Source organism: Amphiprion ocellaris, chromosome 19 (genome assembly GCF_022539595.1).
Source record: "Amphiprion ocellaris isolate individual 3 ecotype Okinawa chromosome 19, ASM2253959v1, whole genome shotgun sequence".
Classification (NCBI taxonomy): Eukaryota; Metazoa; Chordata; class Actinopteri; family Pomacentridae; genus Amphiprion; species Amphiprion ocellaris.
This window is the reverse complement of record NC_072784.1, coordinates 13,550,380-13,567,385: the sequence shown is the minus strand read 5'-3', so window position 1 is coordinate 13,567,385 and position 17,006 is coordinate 13,550,380. Positions and strand designations below refer to the sequence as shown.

The 17,006-nt window shown below is 38.6% G+C and overlaps 1 protein-coding gene across 2 annotated transcripts in view; it reads left to right on the top strand.

Annotated features, from left to right (window-relative positions):
- asic2 (acid-sensing (proton-gated) ion channel 2) overlaps positions 1-17,006 on the top strand; it is a 489,469-nt gene that overhangs the window by 444,237 nt on the left and 28,226 nt on the right. For both annotated transcript variants that reach the window (XM_023299503.3, XM_023299501.3), the window contains one exon: positions 5,311-5,461. In XM_023299503.3, coding sequence (XP_023155271.2) covers positions 5,311-5,461 — 151 coding nt within the window. The remainder of the gene's footprint in view (positions 1-5,310; positions 5,462-17,006) is intronic.

Below are 17,006 nucleotides of genomic sequence, written 5' to 3'. Positions count from 1 at the left end.
ACTGAGTTTCTACTTTGGAGCCTGTTTTCAATATAGTCTTTCCAAAGTGTTTGTTTGTGATTGTTCATAAGAGAAAGTGCTCGACTTGTCAACTTTAATAGGAATAATAATGCTGAGAGGTGACAAGTTTGAATCATTTGACATTTGAGTGACGTTGCATAGGGTTGTTTCTACTTCTGTTGTCTACTCTAACTGTGTCTGGCTGTTGTTTGGATAATTTTATGATCTTTGCATTGGCAATAAAAGGGATTGTCATTATTTCGATTCTACCCACATTGTGAAGAAATCTCAGTGTGCTAGTTAGCTAAGGGGAGCTGACAGCTAACAAACACTAAAGCAATGCGAGCTGCTCTTGAGGGATTGGTGAGATGTTGAAGTCAAGGGGCGCGTAATCTGTATAGGCGGCTGCTGGCATTACTTACACCATGACACGTTGGGAGCTTGTTAGTGCTCGTCTTAGCTCAACTCCGAGTGTTTCCTCGAGAGTCTTCGAAAGTAGAGCTGCTGGACAGGTTCTACTTATGTTTTCTTTGTAGAAGAAGTGCTGGTCTGCAGCTTTTTTTTTCATGGGCAGCTTGAGAGGCAGAGTCAGGGGACATTAAAACAAAACACATACTACATACATTGACACCTTTTACCAAAATGCATCATTTACATAAGAGGATATGCACTCAGTTGTCTGTTTATTAGGTAAGCCGTACAATAATAGAATTTAATGCAATGTGTTTGTCGAGAGGTGTTGATTATTCAACAGTTTTTGAAGCTGCAGGCTGTAGTGGTGCTTTATGAATTGTGTTAAACAAGAGGTGTTTGTAATATTTAGTCCATATATAAGCTGATGTAAACATGATGGGTGAAATATTAGAAGCACTTCAACTCCAATGCATTGTGTATACTGTTTGCTAATAGCAAGTGTAAATGATTTTACAGTTCAGAATACAGAGATCGTACATCACAAACCGGAATCTGCAAGAACATCATATTGATGATTAAATTTCCATTTTGAAGTCAGGGGTCCGGAGAACATGTTACTCCTGATTTATTCTCCATCAGTCACTTCCTTTCAATCAGTCATTGCAGCGTCGGAGTGGATGGTTGTTGTGGTGTTTACTATTCATGATTGGAGACCTCACAACTGCAGTCTCATTTACATGTCGGCTTGTGCTACGCTAACGCACACACACTTTGCAAACAAGCTGCAGTTTTAACCGGATCTATTATTCATCGATGCCTCGGAGCCGTTCGGTGGCTCTCAGTGTGGGGTTTGAAGACGTGGTTGTCCACCTACAGTAGCTCTAATTGGAGCAGGATACTGGCTTGTTAGCACAAATGAAAGGAATCGAGGGTTTATGCTGAAGTCCAGTCCGGATGCTTTCTGCTTTTAAGTGATTATACGGGAAATTGCCCCCATTTTTTTTTATATACTTGTTGCATTTTTCTGCAAGCGCTACAGCTGTGCACATTTCTCCTGCAGAGGGAAATGTAGATAATGTGAGAATGAAAGAAGGTGTCCCTCTGGCAGCCTGCACTTATTGCCAAAGCTGTCCTTCACTGAGAAAAACACTTAACAACAACACCTGTAGCTGTCAGGGATCTCTGTGTGTGTGTTTGTGTGTGTTTGTGTACGCATAATCTCATTGCAATTCCAACACACACAAGGGATTTTTTCAGCAGATGTAAACCACCAGTCAAAAGTTTGGACACACCTCATTTAATGTTTTTTCTTTATTTTCATGACTATTTACATTGTAGATTCTCACTGAAGGTATCAAAACTATGAATGAACACATATGGAATTATGTAGTAAACAAAAAAAGTGTCAAATAAGTCAAAACATGTTTTATGTTTTAGATTCTTCAAAATAGCCACCCTTTGCATTGATTACTGCTTTGCACAGTCTTGGTATTCTCTGGATGAGCTTCATGAGGTAGTCACCTGAAACTTTAAAGGTGTTGATGACCAAGAATCTCCTCAAAAGAAGCATTTGCTTTCCTGGCACATGTGCAGCCAGCATGTTTGCAGTGAGGACAGTTGGTCACACATTTTGGGCTGCACATGGATGTCTACAAAGGGGACCATGCGGACCCTCACAAACTTGGATAGATGACAAAACTAATGTCATGTAGACTCCAACTGACATGTTGATGCAAAAAGCCATTCGGTCCATTGCCTGCTGTTTTGTTTGGGGTTTTTTTGTTGTTGTTTTTTGTTTGTTTTGGAAGAAACTTTTTGTGGCATTGTTTCTCTTTTTTTGTCAATGAATTGCTAAAATGATAACCTGTAAAGTGCAATTCAAAGCATGCACTAATAGCTGTGGCAAGTAAGTTAGCTGCACATAGCTGTAGCCACTATGCACGATTGCAGCATTGCAAATTTATGCAATAACTGTTCATGATACAAACTATTTCTGAAATCTGGATTGAAATGATTCTGCAGGGAAAAGCAGAGTGTTCCTCCCACATGTTTGAATTCGCAGATGGGTCCAATGTAACTGCAATTAAAATTCAACCCATTTTGAATTGCAAAAGAAATAGAAGATCAATATGTGATGCTCTTTTTTTATATAGTGTCAGAAACCTCTGTGAATATATTGCCAGTTGTTGGACTGATGGTGGAAAAATATCAACATATCGTCCAACTCTAGTGTGGGTTTTGATCTAAGCTAAACTAGCAGTCAAAAGTTTGGACGCACCTTTTAATTTAATGATTTTTCTTTATTTTCATGACTATTTACAATGTAGACATTGGACACACATTTTCATTTATTGTTAAAAGAGTTATAACTAAAGTAGCTACTCCCATCTTTGATTTTTATTATCAACATTGCCAAAACGCAGTAAGTGCTAAAATCTCCAGATATCCGTTGCTGCTTCCGCCCACTGTGCTCGACACACCTTGACACAGTGGTCCAGTCTAATCTGTAAACTGCTGCTGTTTCCTTTAAAAAGTACATAGTCTCAGCCTTCAGAATCCTCCACAGGAGCCTTGTGGTTTGTTTTTGTTTTTTTGGTGTTATATATTATCTTAATTGTTGTAGTATGATTCAGGCCATCTGCGCGTCTGCTGTCCATCGAGAACTGGCCCCATCTTTTTGTCATGCACACATCACATATATCTGTGTACTGACTCTCCACTGAGGATAAACATCTGTTTAGAAATCTTGGGAAAAGGGCGCTTCTTCTAATCTTGCACCTCAGCTGTGATTATCTAAATTCATTTTTTTACCCCTCTATCAAAAATAATCCCGGTCCTTATTGTTTTCACTTTCGGAATTTCTATAAAAACAAGAACTGCTGGAAGCTCAGGCTGCGTGACTTTTTATGGTGCAGATTTACCAAACTGTAAATATTAGTGTTCCGTCAAAGCCATTATGGAAGCCTATTTATCAGGGAAAGAAAAGGATAGTAAAAACACAGAATTTTATCTGTTCTGTTTTACATATTCAGTCACTAATGTTGGCATCACCAAGGCCGAGGATGTCCAGTAAATGCAGTTCATACATCAACCTGTCCTGTTTCTGCTCTTATACATTATGTATTGTTGCTGCATTCAGACGTGTGCAAATAGAGACAAACAACATGTGCAAATTCCAAATGGAAGTGCTTTGTTTTCATTAAAGCAATCTCGAAATGTGCAGTTTAAAAAGACACAACCTGGTGGTAAATTAGCCCCATCGATGTGCAGTTTAAGGTGTCTACGGTGAATCCCGACAGACATTGTGGCGAAACAGGTTGAGTTCTGAACATAGAGCAACACAGAACATTATTACCATCAAAATCAATCAGTCCTGTGTCTGTGGAATCTCTGCTAATGTGCCACATGTGTAAATGTGCACATACTGTCAATTTACAGAAACACTCACTGTTTCGCTGCTGTGTGAAGCTGCAGGTTTTTATTAGAGGATAGAATCTCTGTGGCGACAAATAGGACTATTGACTCAGTGACACCTTTCTGTGATCTTACTGGTTACAGTCTATAAGTTAACAAAACAGAGAAAATCAGTCATTAGTGTTTTTACATAGTTGTTCTTTCAAAAAATGGCAGATGGCTGATTTAAATACAGTTAAACTGTAATTAGTCACACTTTGTAAAATAAGTTTTGGCCTGTTTTTAACAATCAACATCTAAATTATTATTTTTTTCTGCGATTGTACTAAAAACAAGCAACAAGGAAAATTTGTAAAATTATTTACCATTTTTCACAATTATTTCAATCCTTAATATACGTATTTTTTTCTTTCTAGTAAAGGCAAATATCTGCAAAATAATGATATGCTTTGCTGAATTAAATACAGTAAAAATGTCAAAGAAAAAATTACTAATTATAAATATATTAATTTTTCAATGTGGATGTTGTTTCCACTTTTTGCTTGGTTTTTTACTGAATACCATTTAAGTTATTTTTTTCCGTGGTTTTACTAGTTATTATCTATAATTTAAGAAAACAGGGAAAATGTGTTGAATAAAATTAAGAAATTACCATTTGTCGGTCCTTAACATACACAATTTTTATTTTAAATAATGATGGATGTCTGTGAAGTAATTCAATTCAATTCAAACACTTTATTTATCCCCGAGGGGCAATTGAAAAGGCAATATTTGGTATATTTTGCTTCATTAAATACAGTAAATGGAAGAAATTACAATAGAAAAATTATGTGGATGTTTGTATGTATAGGTTTGGCCTAATTTTTAATATCTTATTTGTAAATGTTATTATCAGTAATTAAAGAAAAAACAGGCAAAATCTGACAAATGACAGTAAATTGTAAAAGAATAAAATAAAAAATAGAACTAAGAACTGTTAAAAAACAATCTTTTTTTAAAAAAATTAAAGACACATAAGCTAAGGCTTTTAAACTCCTGCAATTTTCATTCTGGACTGCTCTCTGTGCAGAAATGTAAAAACAAGCTCAATTTAATGTAAAATCTATTTTATTGTTAGTCGGATGGGTTGTTTCTGTCTTGTGAAGTGCAAGAACATATTCTTCTCTCATTCTGATGCTCTACAATGACTTCCTCACTGTTAAATTAGTTTTTTACGAGCAGAAAAGGGCTAAGCTCTAAATATTTGTGGCCTCCAGGACCTACAGAACTGAGCCAAAGAGACAAATGTGTTGGATATATATAGCATATTCATATATTTAGCATATTCTCTGCAGTAAATTGATGAAGGTCAGATTGGTATTTTCTCAGTGTTGCGGGAACACGGCCGCCCTAAATAATGTATTTTAATGCCTTTGTCTACAGTGATATTTTTACAATAGATCTCCACATCATCACTGATCAGCCCTGTCCCTGTCCCCTCAGGTGTTCACCAGGTACGGGAAGTGCTACATGTTCAACGCCGCCGAGGAGGGGAAGACGCTGCTCACCACTATGAAGGGAGGGACGGGGAACGGCCTGGAGATCATGCTGGACATACAGCAAGACGAGTACCTGCCAGTGTGGGGCGACACAGGTAAGTCTGGACACAATCTCATCCATCCTACTGACCTTGAATGCATCACAGAGAGAATCTAAAGAGTCACTCTGCTGCTCTGCTGTCTTCCAAACTTTTTATTCTAGTCTCAAACAACACCGTCCTTCAATTATGTTCTTCTTTCTCATCCTATCTTGCTCTGCCTTCAAGTGGAACTCATTCTCAACAGGTGCTTTAAGTCAGGAAATCACAGTTGCCAGGTGACTGAAAAAAAAAAATCACAAAAAAGCCTGAGATTGCCTTGGTTTTTCTTTTCAAAAATAGCTCAGTACAGTGTGTTTTATGTATAAGACTACCAGGTTAAAAACAAAACCATGGCATTGATTTAAAGTTTCAGTGTTTCTGCTCATGAAGTTGAGGACTTTCTTTGTCTTCACCAATTATTCGCTTGATTATATGATCCGTGACATTGAGCTACCTTGACTGACTTTAACTTCTGTCTTTGATTTGAGTAGATTGTATCTGTTGTGTGGACCAATGCGAAGCTGGCTCTGCAGATTTGTCACATGAATCACTCATTCCTGTTCTGAATGAGCACTTAACTCCAGGCTATCACAGTATTTCTCCACTGCACTGGGTGAATCCATCTAAAATCAACCAAATCAGTCATTTCTTTATGCACAGTAACTCATATTTAATGAACGCGAACTTTGCAAAATGTAAAATTTGAGATAAAACCATAAAATTCCTGTAGCATCATTTTCCTGTCCCATAGAAAAGACGAGTGTTGGACACCAAGATTGCTCATCATTCCTGCAGCTCACAATCTGAAACAGAACAAACTGGCAGAACAAGAACTGAACAGTATCAGAGGAGAATTTAAACAAACACGTACTGAATGTTCCAGACCTGTTTGATGAATGTGATTCGTACAAGCCACGATATGAAGCGAGAACACCCGTCTTCTTTCACAGTCATAATCTACATTCACAGGTGTTAAAATATGACCGTAATAGAAAATGAATTTGAGCCAGAAGGAATCATTTCTAGGAGATGATTCTGGTATCTAATGTGTGTCAAAATGAAACTTTTCATTTGCCTTAGCTTGTTCTGACCAACCACCTATAACGCATGCTGATATGAGCCTTGAAAGTTCATCAAAATACAATATTTCAAGTTTTCTCCCTTCTCCATTTGACTTAATGTCATAGATATTAAACTGCTGCAGTTTTGTTATTGAAAATACAGAGAAAATTGTAGTGAACAAAAACACGATTATGGCTTCAGATTGTGACATCTGAAGTGGACGTAAAATTTATTTGGTTGTACAGTAGTTTCCAACAGAACTCAAATGTATTTTTCATCACTAAAAAAAAATCACATGTCTATATCCTATACTTAAGAACTTAAAAAGGCTGGAAAGAAAATTTTAACCCACCCCTATGTCCTTTAAGGGCCTGTAACTCTGAAAATACCCACAGTATGAAGGTAAAATTTTGCATGTTTTCATTAAATATACTGAGGTTATTGTACAAAATAAATCAGCTGATTCTGAGTGAATGAGATGATATAAAAGAAGCCTTTTTTTAATCCCCCAATATGGAAATCTGCAGAGCTGCAGCAGCAGACAGGATAGTGCAATCATGTGGGGAGCATCAGTGAAAAATGGTACACAATACCGCTAATTCTTCAATATGTGGATATTCAGATATTGCTCAGCATCTTCTGTATGTGGAAGACAACAATATTGAGTTTAAATGCTAAATGCATGAACAACTTTTTTATGCCTCATGTTATTTACTGCAGTGGCCTCACATGCAACTTTACTGACATGTGAAAGTCATATTTCTATCTGAGCGTAAAAAAATAACAGTGAAATTCAGATGTTGGAAATCAATAAAGTATTTAAAACTTTATTTCCCCGGTCGATTTTCAAGCTGAGCCTTTGGGCCGCGAGTATTTTCCACATTATTTAATTTGGCCATAATTAACACAGAAATGACTTACTATCTCCCTGATTAAATTCCTTTGGGGACGGTTTCACACCTAGAAGTTCTAAATCGAATAAAGCTGCGGAAAATTGAGTGTAACGTTTTGGAGATATGCAAGATCATCCGCTTGTGTTATTCATTTAATCCAACCGGCAGCTACAAATCAGTGGGAAAATATCTTTATTTTCTGTCTGATAGTGTCCTTTTTAAGGTTTTGTATTGATCCAGTTGAGCCTAATGTGTACACATTAACTAAAAGGCGGCTTTTCTCATCAACATCAAGCACTACAAATTGCAGTTTTAAAGCATATTCTGCTTTTGTTTCCACTCTGAATGAGACTCCAAATAAAGTGCTCCAGACATTGTTAGTCGCTGTCAGTTGTTTTCTGTCTGCGGAGATATTCCTCTTCAGAGAACATACACTTCTCAGCGATCATAATGCATATTCAAAACCTTTCGAGTCGAGCACCGGATCCTTTTTGATTATCTCAGTCATTAACTGTGCAGCTTTAAAATCATCCTCCTCCCTTGTTTTCAGATTGAGTGTTTTTAGGGCTTCTGGATGCCTGATTGGCTCCAGGTTGAAGCTCATTGCGTGGCCTGATCACGTCTGAACAGTGTGGAAGGGCAGACAGGGGAGTTCCCCAGCACACAGACATTATTTACCCTTAAAGAAGATCCATCATGAAAAAGTCCTGCCATCTTCTCCTACACCAGGCCCCAGCGGCTCCCTCCATCCTGAAGTCCTCTCTGGTTTTTATTTCCGTTTGAACACTCCACTACCCAGGCGGCATGTGGAGCTCCGTCTCGCAGCAGGTTCCAGATTCTTGGTGCCCTTGTTTATCCCTGTGTGGTTTAATTAGCCGAGATGAGCTGAGTCAGCCTCAGCGGGGAGTTCGTTGTCTCCTTAGCTGAGCCACGACAGCCGCACTCTGCAGCCAGCATCTCCTCCCACCAGTTACTTCCTGCTTCCATCCAATCAAAACACCTCTGACCCCCCTGTGGCTTCCCTTATAGTCCATCATCCAGAGGCCGGCGGTCGGGCCCCGGGGTGCTATTAGCGCCAGGCCGGCCAGGATGCTCCTCCTCGCTTTATCACAGTGGACAAACATTACAAGAAAACGCGTTTCATTCGGTGAAAAATGAACGAGACAGATATAAGTTTGAGTGGTGAGAGGAAAGCAGATGGCCTGTTGCCTGGATACCCAGCATCCTCCTCACTGCACCGCTGACCAACCTGCTCAGCGAAGGAAATAATAAATGGTTTGGATGTGCGTGTGTAGGTTATTTTTGTTCATTCGGTGCCCGTTTACACGATATTTTCTCAAGCAGACCTTAAATAATTACGTGAAGAACACCAGCAAATCAGTCAAAGCGGTTAGAGCTCGGAATCAGAACATCATTTACCCGCTGGTGTTTCTCCTACCCTTTTGTTGTGTGGATGTTATATGGGTTCAAAAGTGCAACCTCTGCTTAATGTTGCCCTTTCTTAGCTTCCTACCAAGAAATGAGAGGCTTTTTTATGTGATGGCTTGGAATAATAATTCTAAGTGTGTTGGAAATGACTCAGGTGCACAGAGATCAACTATTTTTATCTTTGTAAGCATTCCGCAATGGCTTTTACATCTTTCGTTTTGGGAAGTTGACAAAATGAAAGATGACAAAATGACATTTTTTAAAGGTCACATATTGTGCCCTTTTGTGTCTTTCAAGTTTTTCAGCTCAAAATACTGCAAAGTTTGTTAATTTTACCCTGACTTCTGTGTAACTCCAGTTTCTTGTCTGTTTCTGAACAAACTTTTTAAGCGTCTATAGCTTAAAGGGTCCCATATGCTAAACCTTTTGAGCAAATTCTTAGGTGTCCCTGGAATGTGACATTTTCAGCTCCAAGCACTTCAAAGATGGTATATCTCACCATGACTGTTTAGCCAGTGGTATTAGCTTTTTTCTAAATGGGCAGTTTCGGTGTCCATAGCTTTAAACGTAGCCGAGCTGCTTCTGGCCACGCCCCTTCAGGAAGAAGACTCTCTCTGCATCTGTGACTGACAGCAAAATGACTGATCAATCAGCAGCGGACATAGAAGTGAATGCAGATGTGAGAACAGGACATCATGTTACCTTTGACTACGTTTTTCTGTGATTTTACACAGAACTATCACCTAATTTTAAGCATACAAGCTACTATTAATACAACTTAATGGTTTGATCCTGGATAAGGATATTACATTCTCTCAATTCACCAGAAACCTGTGAATATCTCCTCTAGGACATATGTCTAGGACATGTACTTCAAGAGATATGGACTTCTGAAAGCGGCGTCTTGTTCCATTTCCAACTTGTGTTTACTGGACATGGGAGTCACTAAGAGTGTGTTTATGACAGAATAATTAATACGTTAGAAGAAGTTGTGTTTTACTGAAACTGAGAATGTGGATTGAAGTGATGGACTTTAGTTCATGGTATCGTTAGCCACATTAGCCACACAATGCGCTATGGAGCATTTTCCTATTGTTATGGTTCAGTTCCTCAGATGCTGGGAGTGCATGGAGACTTTTGTGCTCACATTTGCAGGCAACAGCAGAACATTTGGTGACCTTTATAGAGGCTGCTCTGGATAAAAACACCTGGCGGACTTTTTCTGAATCACTATTTCTCAGTTTATATGTAGAAATAAACCAGAAATTAATTCTGTGAGATTATGGAGTTGCGAAGGGGCTGGACAAATGGCAATAATAAGTGTCTGTACATTTTCACAGCTTTTACTGTACACCTCCAACTTTCTAAAACTTAGAAGACACAATAAAAATGGATTTTCACCATATGGGACTTTTAAAAAGCCATCAGATCTTGCAGCATTGGACTGATATCAGATTCCTCAAACAGACCAAATCAAAGCGATGTGTTTACACTCTTATCACGCATTACATTCAGCAGCAGAGCAACGAAATGTTTGCAGTATGATGAGAATCCCTTCAAACACATCACAAGCTGTGAAACTGTGATGACAGAAGTCCCATTCCTTCTTATATCAAACAAATATCTTATTCTTTTAATCGCGCACATCACAGAGTTTTGTTTCAGATCAAGTCAGCTCTCATGCTACAGAAGCTAAGCTTGGAAACCTGACATTTTTGAGTTCCCAAGCAACCAATTATGATTCGCTCACCCACCGTTTCTTTTTTTAACAGCATTATTGATGGAGTGATGCAGACTGTGAGCGAGCGACGAGTTTCTCGAACTCTGTTTTATCTCCTCTGTAAATGGGAGAACAGCATGTTGCATATCAAGTTTTTTAATGTCTCCGTTTTGCTCTCTTTGGTTTATGTCGCCGCGTTATTTGATTCCCTTCCCCTCATTGATTGCTGCTTCACTTTCTGCTAAAGTTTTATCTCCTTTCGGCTGCTGTCTGAGTTCTGTTTGTTTCTCTAACAAAGCTGTCAAGCTTTATTTTATTTACAGCTACAGGACTTTGTAGGTACACGCTACTGGGACCCATCAGCAGCCTGAGCTTTCTGTCTGCTTCTGTTTTCTGTTTCCCATCAATGTGTCATCCATCATTTCAGATTTTAACTCCCCATTTTATGTGGCAAACAGGAAAGTAAAGCCCGGAAAGCATTAGAGTGCACCGCTAAAGTCCTCGCCATGCCTCTGCACTTTCTCTGCCTGGTGTTATTAAATCAAAGCGAAGCGAAGGAGAAAACCATTCTGAAAAGAGCAAAAAAGGATGTTTCTCCAGCAACAGGTTGGACCGAGTGCAAAGTGGAAGTGGAAAGTCCTTGATCCTTTTTATCTTTTCCTACTTGCATCACCTCCCTTTTTGGTGTTTGGCCAGTGTGATGTTCTCATCTGTGAAATCTTCTGCGTGGGTTTATGGCGAACTATTGCATTTGCTTGTTCGATAAATCAAACTGTATTTTATATAGCACCTTTCATAGGCCTTGGTGCAGCTGAAAGTGCCTCACAAACGACTGATCAGCCGATAATAAAACACAACAGCTTTCGTGGACGTTTCGAGCCATTGTCCTTTTAGTGCACCACATTTTCTCCTACGTTGGCGAGTAGGGAACTGCTGTTTAAATTTCAAGCATGTCAGTATCCAGAAGTCATTTTCGTTGCTTTGCTGTTGTTGCTGAATGTGGGTAATAAAATGTTGGTACAGGAGAAGCAGCTGCAGTAGAACGGGTGACACACGGCGTCCCTGGATGATGTGCTTATTTGCTGCCGTTTAGAGGTCATTTTCTTTTATTTCCCATCTCACTGTAAAGTGTTATTTGCCTCGACATCCACACAAAGTAAACCCAAGAGCACCCTGCAGCGAAATTATAATAATACTATTTTGCGCTGGTAGGGCAAAGACAGCATTTTAGCTCAGTGTGATGTGACGGCTGTCCTGTTGTAGCATCAGATTGTGAATTAAAAAGAGATTGTTGTATATTTTTACAAAAGAACGTGCCTAATGTAGATCTGATTACAGTACTCGAGCTCAATTTAAACGAAATACATCTGTAGAGAAGCAGAGTGGTAAAGGAATGGCTGAATCGGAAAGTATAAACACAGATATGACACTCTTGAAGTGGTTCGAAGATATGGAAATTTCAACATTTCCATGACAACTGTGAAACTCATGGGCTGCTTAGGATCATATGATACAGTGCCTATTAAAAGGATTAACCTCCCTTGGAAGTTTTCTCGTCTTATTGCTTTTCTACATTAAATCATGATCAATTTCATTTGGAATTGCTGACAAAAATTTACAAAAACATTCTTTAATATCAAAGTGAAAACAGATTTCTAAAAGATAATGTTATTAAAAATGTAAGATGAGTCAGAACAGGTGCAGCCAGTTGATGCTAGAAGTCACAAAATCTGTGAAATTGAGATTATCTGAGTGCAGTACATGTGTCTTAAGTGACTAGTATAAAGACACCTGTATCTAGAAGGTCCGGCCACTGGTGAAACAGCACTCCTCCACCATTAAGAACACCAAACAATTCCATGAAAAGATTCTTAAAAAGCATAAGTCATAGGAGGGGTGCGAGAAAAACTTCTAGGTCATTTAATATCCTTTGGAGTAGACTTACATCCATCATTAAGAAATGGAAAGAATTTGACACATGCATAAATCTACATAGAGCCAGCTGAGTTACTGTGCAAGAAAGAGACTAATAAAGGAGGCCACCAAGACACTTCCTTGCATTAAAATGACCATAATTCAGTGTTAAAAAGCAATAAGCACTTACCTTTTAGAAGGACTTTATAGTCAAAAGCTCAACACAGCTACTAAATTTACCTCCTGGTGAGATGTTTAAAGACAAGCTTGCAGGTTGGCAACAAAAATAAATTATTGTGGAGGAAAATTAAGCAAAAACTTCATTTAAAGAAATAAAAAAAAACTGTCTGTATATTCTGCAACAACATTTAAAGTGTTATTTACCTGAATTTTGTACCCATCTCAAAAAAATACAGTTTAACAAGAAGAAATATGGATCAGAACAGTAGTTTTTACACTGAAAAGGGTGAAAATGTATATTCACATGGATTTAGCAAACCACAGCTTTATAATTATGAGCCTGCTGCGGTTCACAGAGACCAGCAACAGACGAGGATTAGAAGAAATAATAGCCATCGGTGAGGAATGAATTCTAGGTGTGAGGAGAAGCAGTGCGTGACCAATGTAAATCTGTACATATCAGGAAAAAACACAACTCGTATTGACTGTTTAATCCTGGAGTATTGATACTTGCCACAACAGAAAGCTGGTATCATTCCTGTCTACAGTAAATCAACATTACGTTTTATGGTGAGAGAGACAGACACTAATGAGTAAGTTAAAAGTTTGCGAACATAAAAAAAGATTTACAATAAAGCATTTGTGTTGGGAAAATTATCAAATGCAAAGTAAAACTAGGAAAGAAGACCAACTTTAGCTACCACCTACTACTGCACAGTGCACGACTCCACCATATGACTTTTTTAAAAAGCATTTTTTTTAAAGCATTGCATCTGAATTTCTGCCTTTATTTCTCATAAAACTGCAAATCCATCATTTAAAGGAATTTTAAGGGTAAATTCCGTGAAAATACTCAGCATGTTCTTTAAAAGGTCATGAATGAACTGTACAACTGAAGTGTCACTTTTTGTGAATGATATGACATTTAATTTCAGAGAATTGGCAGTTTAATAGTTACTGCACGTCTCATGGTGCAAAGAGGAAAAGTCAGGGACACACAGTACCACGCTATGTGGGATTTATAGATAGATGAATAGATAGACAGCAGAACAAGCTTGTTTAAAAACGTTGAAAAGAATCAGTATGAAAGAAAGGTACAAATAAAAGAAATATATAAAGAAGTGAAGTAATCTGGAACATGTCCAAAACAGTAAAAGATTAATCAGAAATTCTGGACAAAATGGATGGTGGCAAGGAAGGCATTGCTGCAAATGCATGCAGGAAAGTGTGTGTCAATAGATGCACATTCATAAAAAGGCCTTTACACTGCCACTGGCTTTTTTGTTTTAATTCTAACATACATGCCAACCCTTTCCCCCACAAAACTGTGCTCCTCTCCAACTAAACTGATTTAATGATTATTGAATGATGAATTAAAGAAGTGTGGATGACAAAGAATCTCCTCGTACAAATTTGTTTTTCTGGCATGTATGCAGGCAGCACACTCGCTACGCTAACACTTACAAATTTTGAGCTACATGCAGATGGAGGCTGCATGTTTAAGCCATAAAACTATGCAGTTAGGTTTGGAAGAGTATCATGGTATGACTGAAAATACGACCCTTTAACAACACATCTGAAGCTTCTCCTCCATATTCTTGGTTACCAGGGTGATGACTCTTGCAACACTAATCAAGCAATAAAAGAAATGGCAAAGATATGTTCACAAACAAACAGAATCCGCTGGAAAAAATACCTTCCTCAGAATTACATGAAAACTGGTTATATAAGAATGTATTTTTCAGGAGGCATGGCTGATCTTGCATGTGAAATGTGAAAACTGAGCGGTTTTTCACATTTACGCCATCACACCTCCTCTCTCCCTCTCATGTTTGCCCACATGAGGACTCACTTGAGATGCTGGAGGAGGACGGAGCTGAGGTCAGAACACCACCTGCATTTATTCGCTGCCATACCAAGCAGCAGGTTATGAGCGGAGCCGCTGGTAGCATCCTAATTCGGTCTGCACCTCTTACATCTTCCACCTCTTAAGTCAAATGAGCGTGATAGCAGTGATGAAATGCACAGTAACTGCAAACCTGCGGAGCTGTCTGTGATTCTGCTCGAGTCGGGGTCAGATGTATCGTTGCCCACGATCCTCTTGATCATCTTCTGATAAGGAGAGCAGACTGGCGCACAAACAAGCGCAGCGATCCCTGTTTGCTCTGATCTCAAACACTAACACAGTTTCTCGGAGTCTCCTTCAGATGGAGAGATTCAGTGTGGCAATACAAATACCTAATTTTCACTCTCGGTAAGAGGTCATTGTCTCCTGTGCTGCATCTTGTTCTGTGCAATTTACATCTCGCTGTAAGAAATCGAGGTGTTAGCCGGATTCCAGCGAAGAAAATCTAGCGGATGATTAGTTTTTGCAGTGTTCTGTGTGTTTGTATCGTCAGTTTTTATTAGTGTCTGACCACTGTGATGCAGGAACACTGGGTCTGAATCAATGCTGGAACAATCAGTTGATTAATTCATCGTAGGTTGTATATGATTTCAGGGAAAAAATCCAGTTCCAGCTCCTCAGTTGTACAGATTTTCTGCTTTTCTTTGTGTTCAGTGATAATAAACCATATTTGTGAAAATAAGACTGTGAAGGGGGGGTTGCTCCTGTATGACATAGTAGATTAATTAATAATGACAACAATCTTTAGATACACATGGAGCTGGTTGCAAATCAATACAAACCTGAGTTTCAATACAGTAAAATGAAATCCTGCTTCATCAGACTAATATCTTTGGTTCCTCCGAGCCAAGACCTCCATTACCGACCATCAGGCCCTGTAATTGGTCTTGTCTCCTGCATCTTGTGCTGCAGTGCGCTTGTTTTGTTTGTTCAATTCCTCTTCTTCTGCCTGCTTTATGTCAGGCCGTTCTGAGTGTAACTGACATTTTCACGAGTCATTTATTTAAAGAGAGTTTTTCTCACATTACTGTCGATGTGATATGAGCCGCGCTCGCATTGATATAAAAAAGAAAGCTTTTTAAATGCAGCTTGTTTTGGCTGAGAAAGTGTTTCTGCTTCATCCTCTGTTCTCTGTTAGCCAGTGTTCACTGCAAACGCTTGATCAAATCCAATATACATACATTCAGCCAATACATTAGCATGTGGTTGTTTGTGTTACAGCAAGAGCTTTGGTTAAAAAACGCACTGTACACAACAGCTGAACTAACAGATACGCCGTTTTTTGACAGGGAAGGAACAGTTTGAACAGTCACTAATTGGTCACAGCAGAGTTATGTGCAGCGAGACTGTAACAACAGAAAATGGCATAATTTGGAGCTTCTGCTTACATGAATACTTGTTATGTTAAAGGTCAGAAATTACTTTATTTAGCATTTTCTGTTGTTGTCAACACATGCTTTGACAAGGCCAAAACCAACACTTCTTACTTCTTGGATGCAAAAGTCAAATATATATTTATTGTGCAAATACAGTGTAAGGTGGAAATGAACACCCCTGTGTAATATCACTTAAATGTCAGAAGAAAGTTGTTTGACATTATTCTAATTGCATTGCTTCAAAGTAGAACAGCAAGTTATTTGTTCATACGTAAAATTAAAAAACAATGGTTTTTATACACTATATTAAAGATACAGGCCTCATAGCTGGACTGAGATTCAAGTCTCTTGTTTTTATGTTCACCTTTATTTTTGACAACTCCATCCTCGATGCAGAGGAAGATTGACTCTTAAAAATCCCAAAGTCCTCATTCTTCAGGGAGATTTTTTCTTTAAACTGCCTTTTGATTGAACGGTTGTGTTGCTCTAAATTTCTCTCCTCTCCACAACCCCAAATGTGTTTTGTTGAATCCAGGTCAGACAACAGACTCATCCAGGTCATAGTTTTCACTTTGTTCTTCTTTTAGAAACTCTTGTGTGATTTTGAATTGCTGTCATGCTGGAATATTTCTCTTCTTCAAGCCTCTGCAAACTTTGAGCCATCTTACCAGCCAGTATTTTGGTTTATCCACAGGCATTCATGGTTCCATCTATAAATGTCATGTCTCCAACACCTTTTGCACTCACACAGCTTCATATCAGCACACTCACACCTCTGTGCTTCACTGTCATAACTATTTTATCTTGGCCTCATCTGACCAAAGAATGTGCTCCCAGTTTCATCAGACGTCTTTTCATGTTCTTTTGCAACATTTCATCTTGCAATTTTGTGCCAAGGAGCAAGAAAGGTTGTTTTTTCTTGGACGACATCCATAAAGGTTGATTTTATACACTGTCCTTCGTACTGTCTGAGTTGTCACAGAAACTGATTTCCATCAGTAACTCCTGTGCCAAGTCTGAAACACTTGCCTGTCAGTGTTTCAGATGCAAACTGTACAAATACATCACTGTCTGTGTTGTC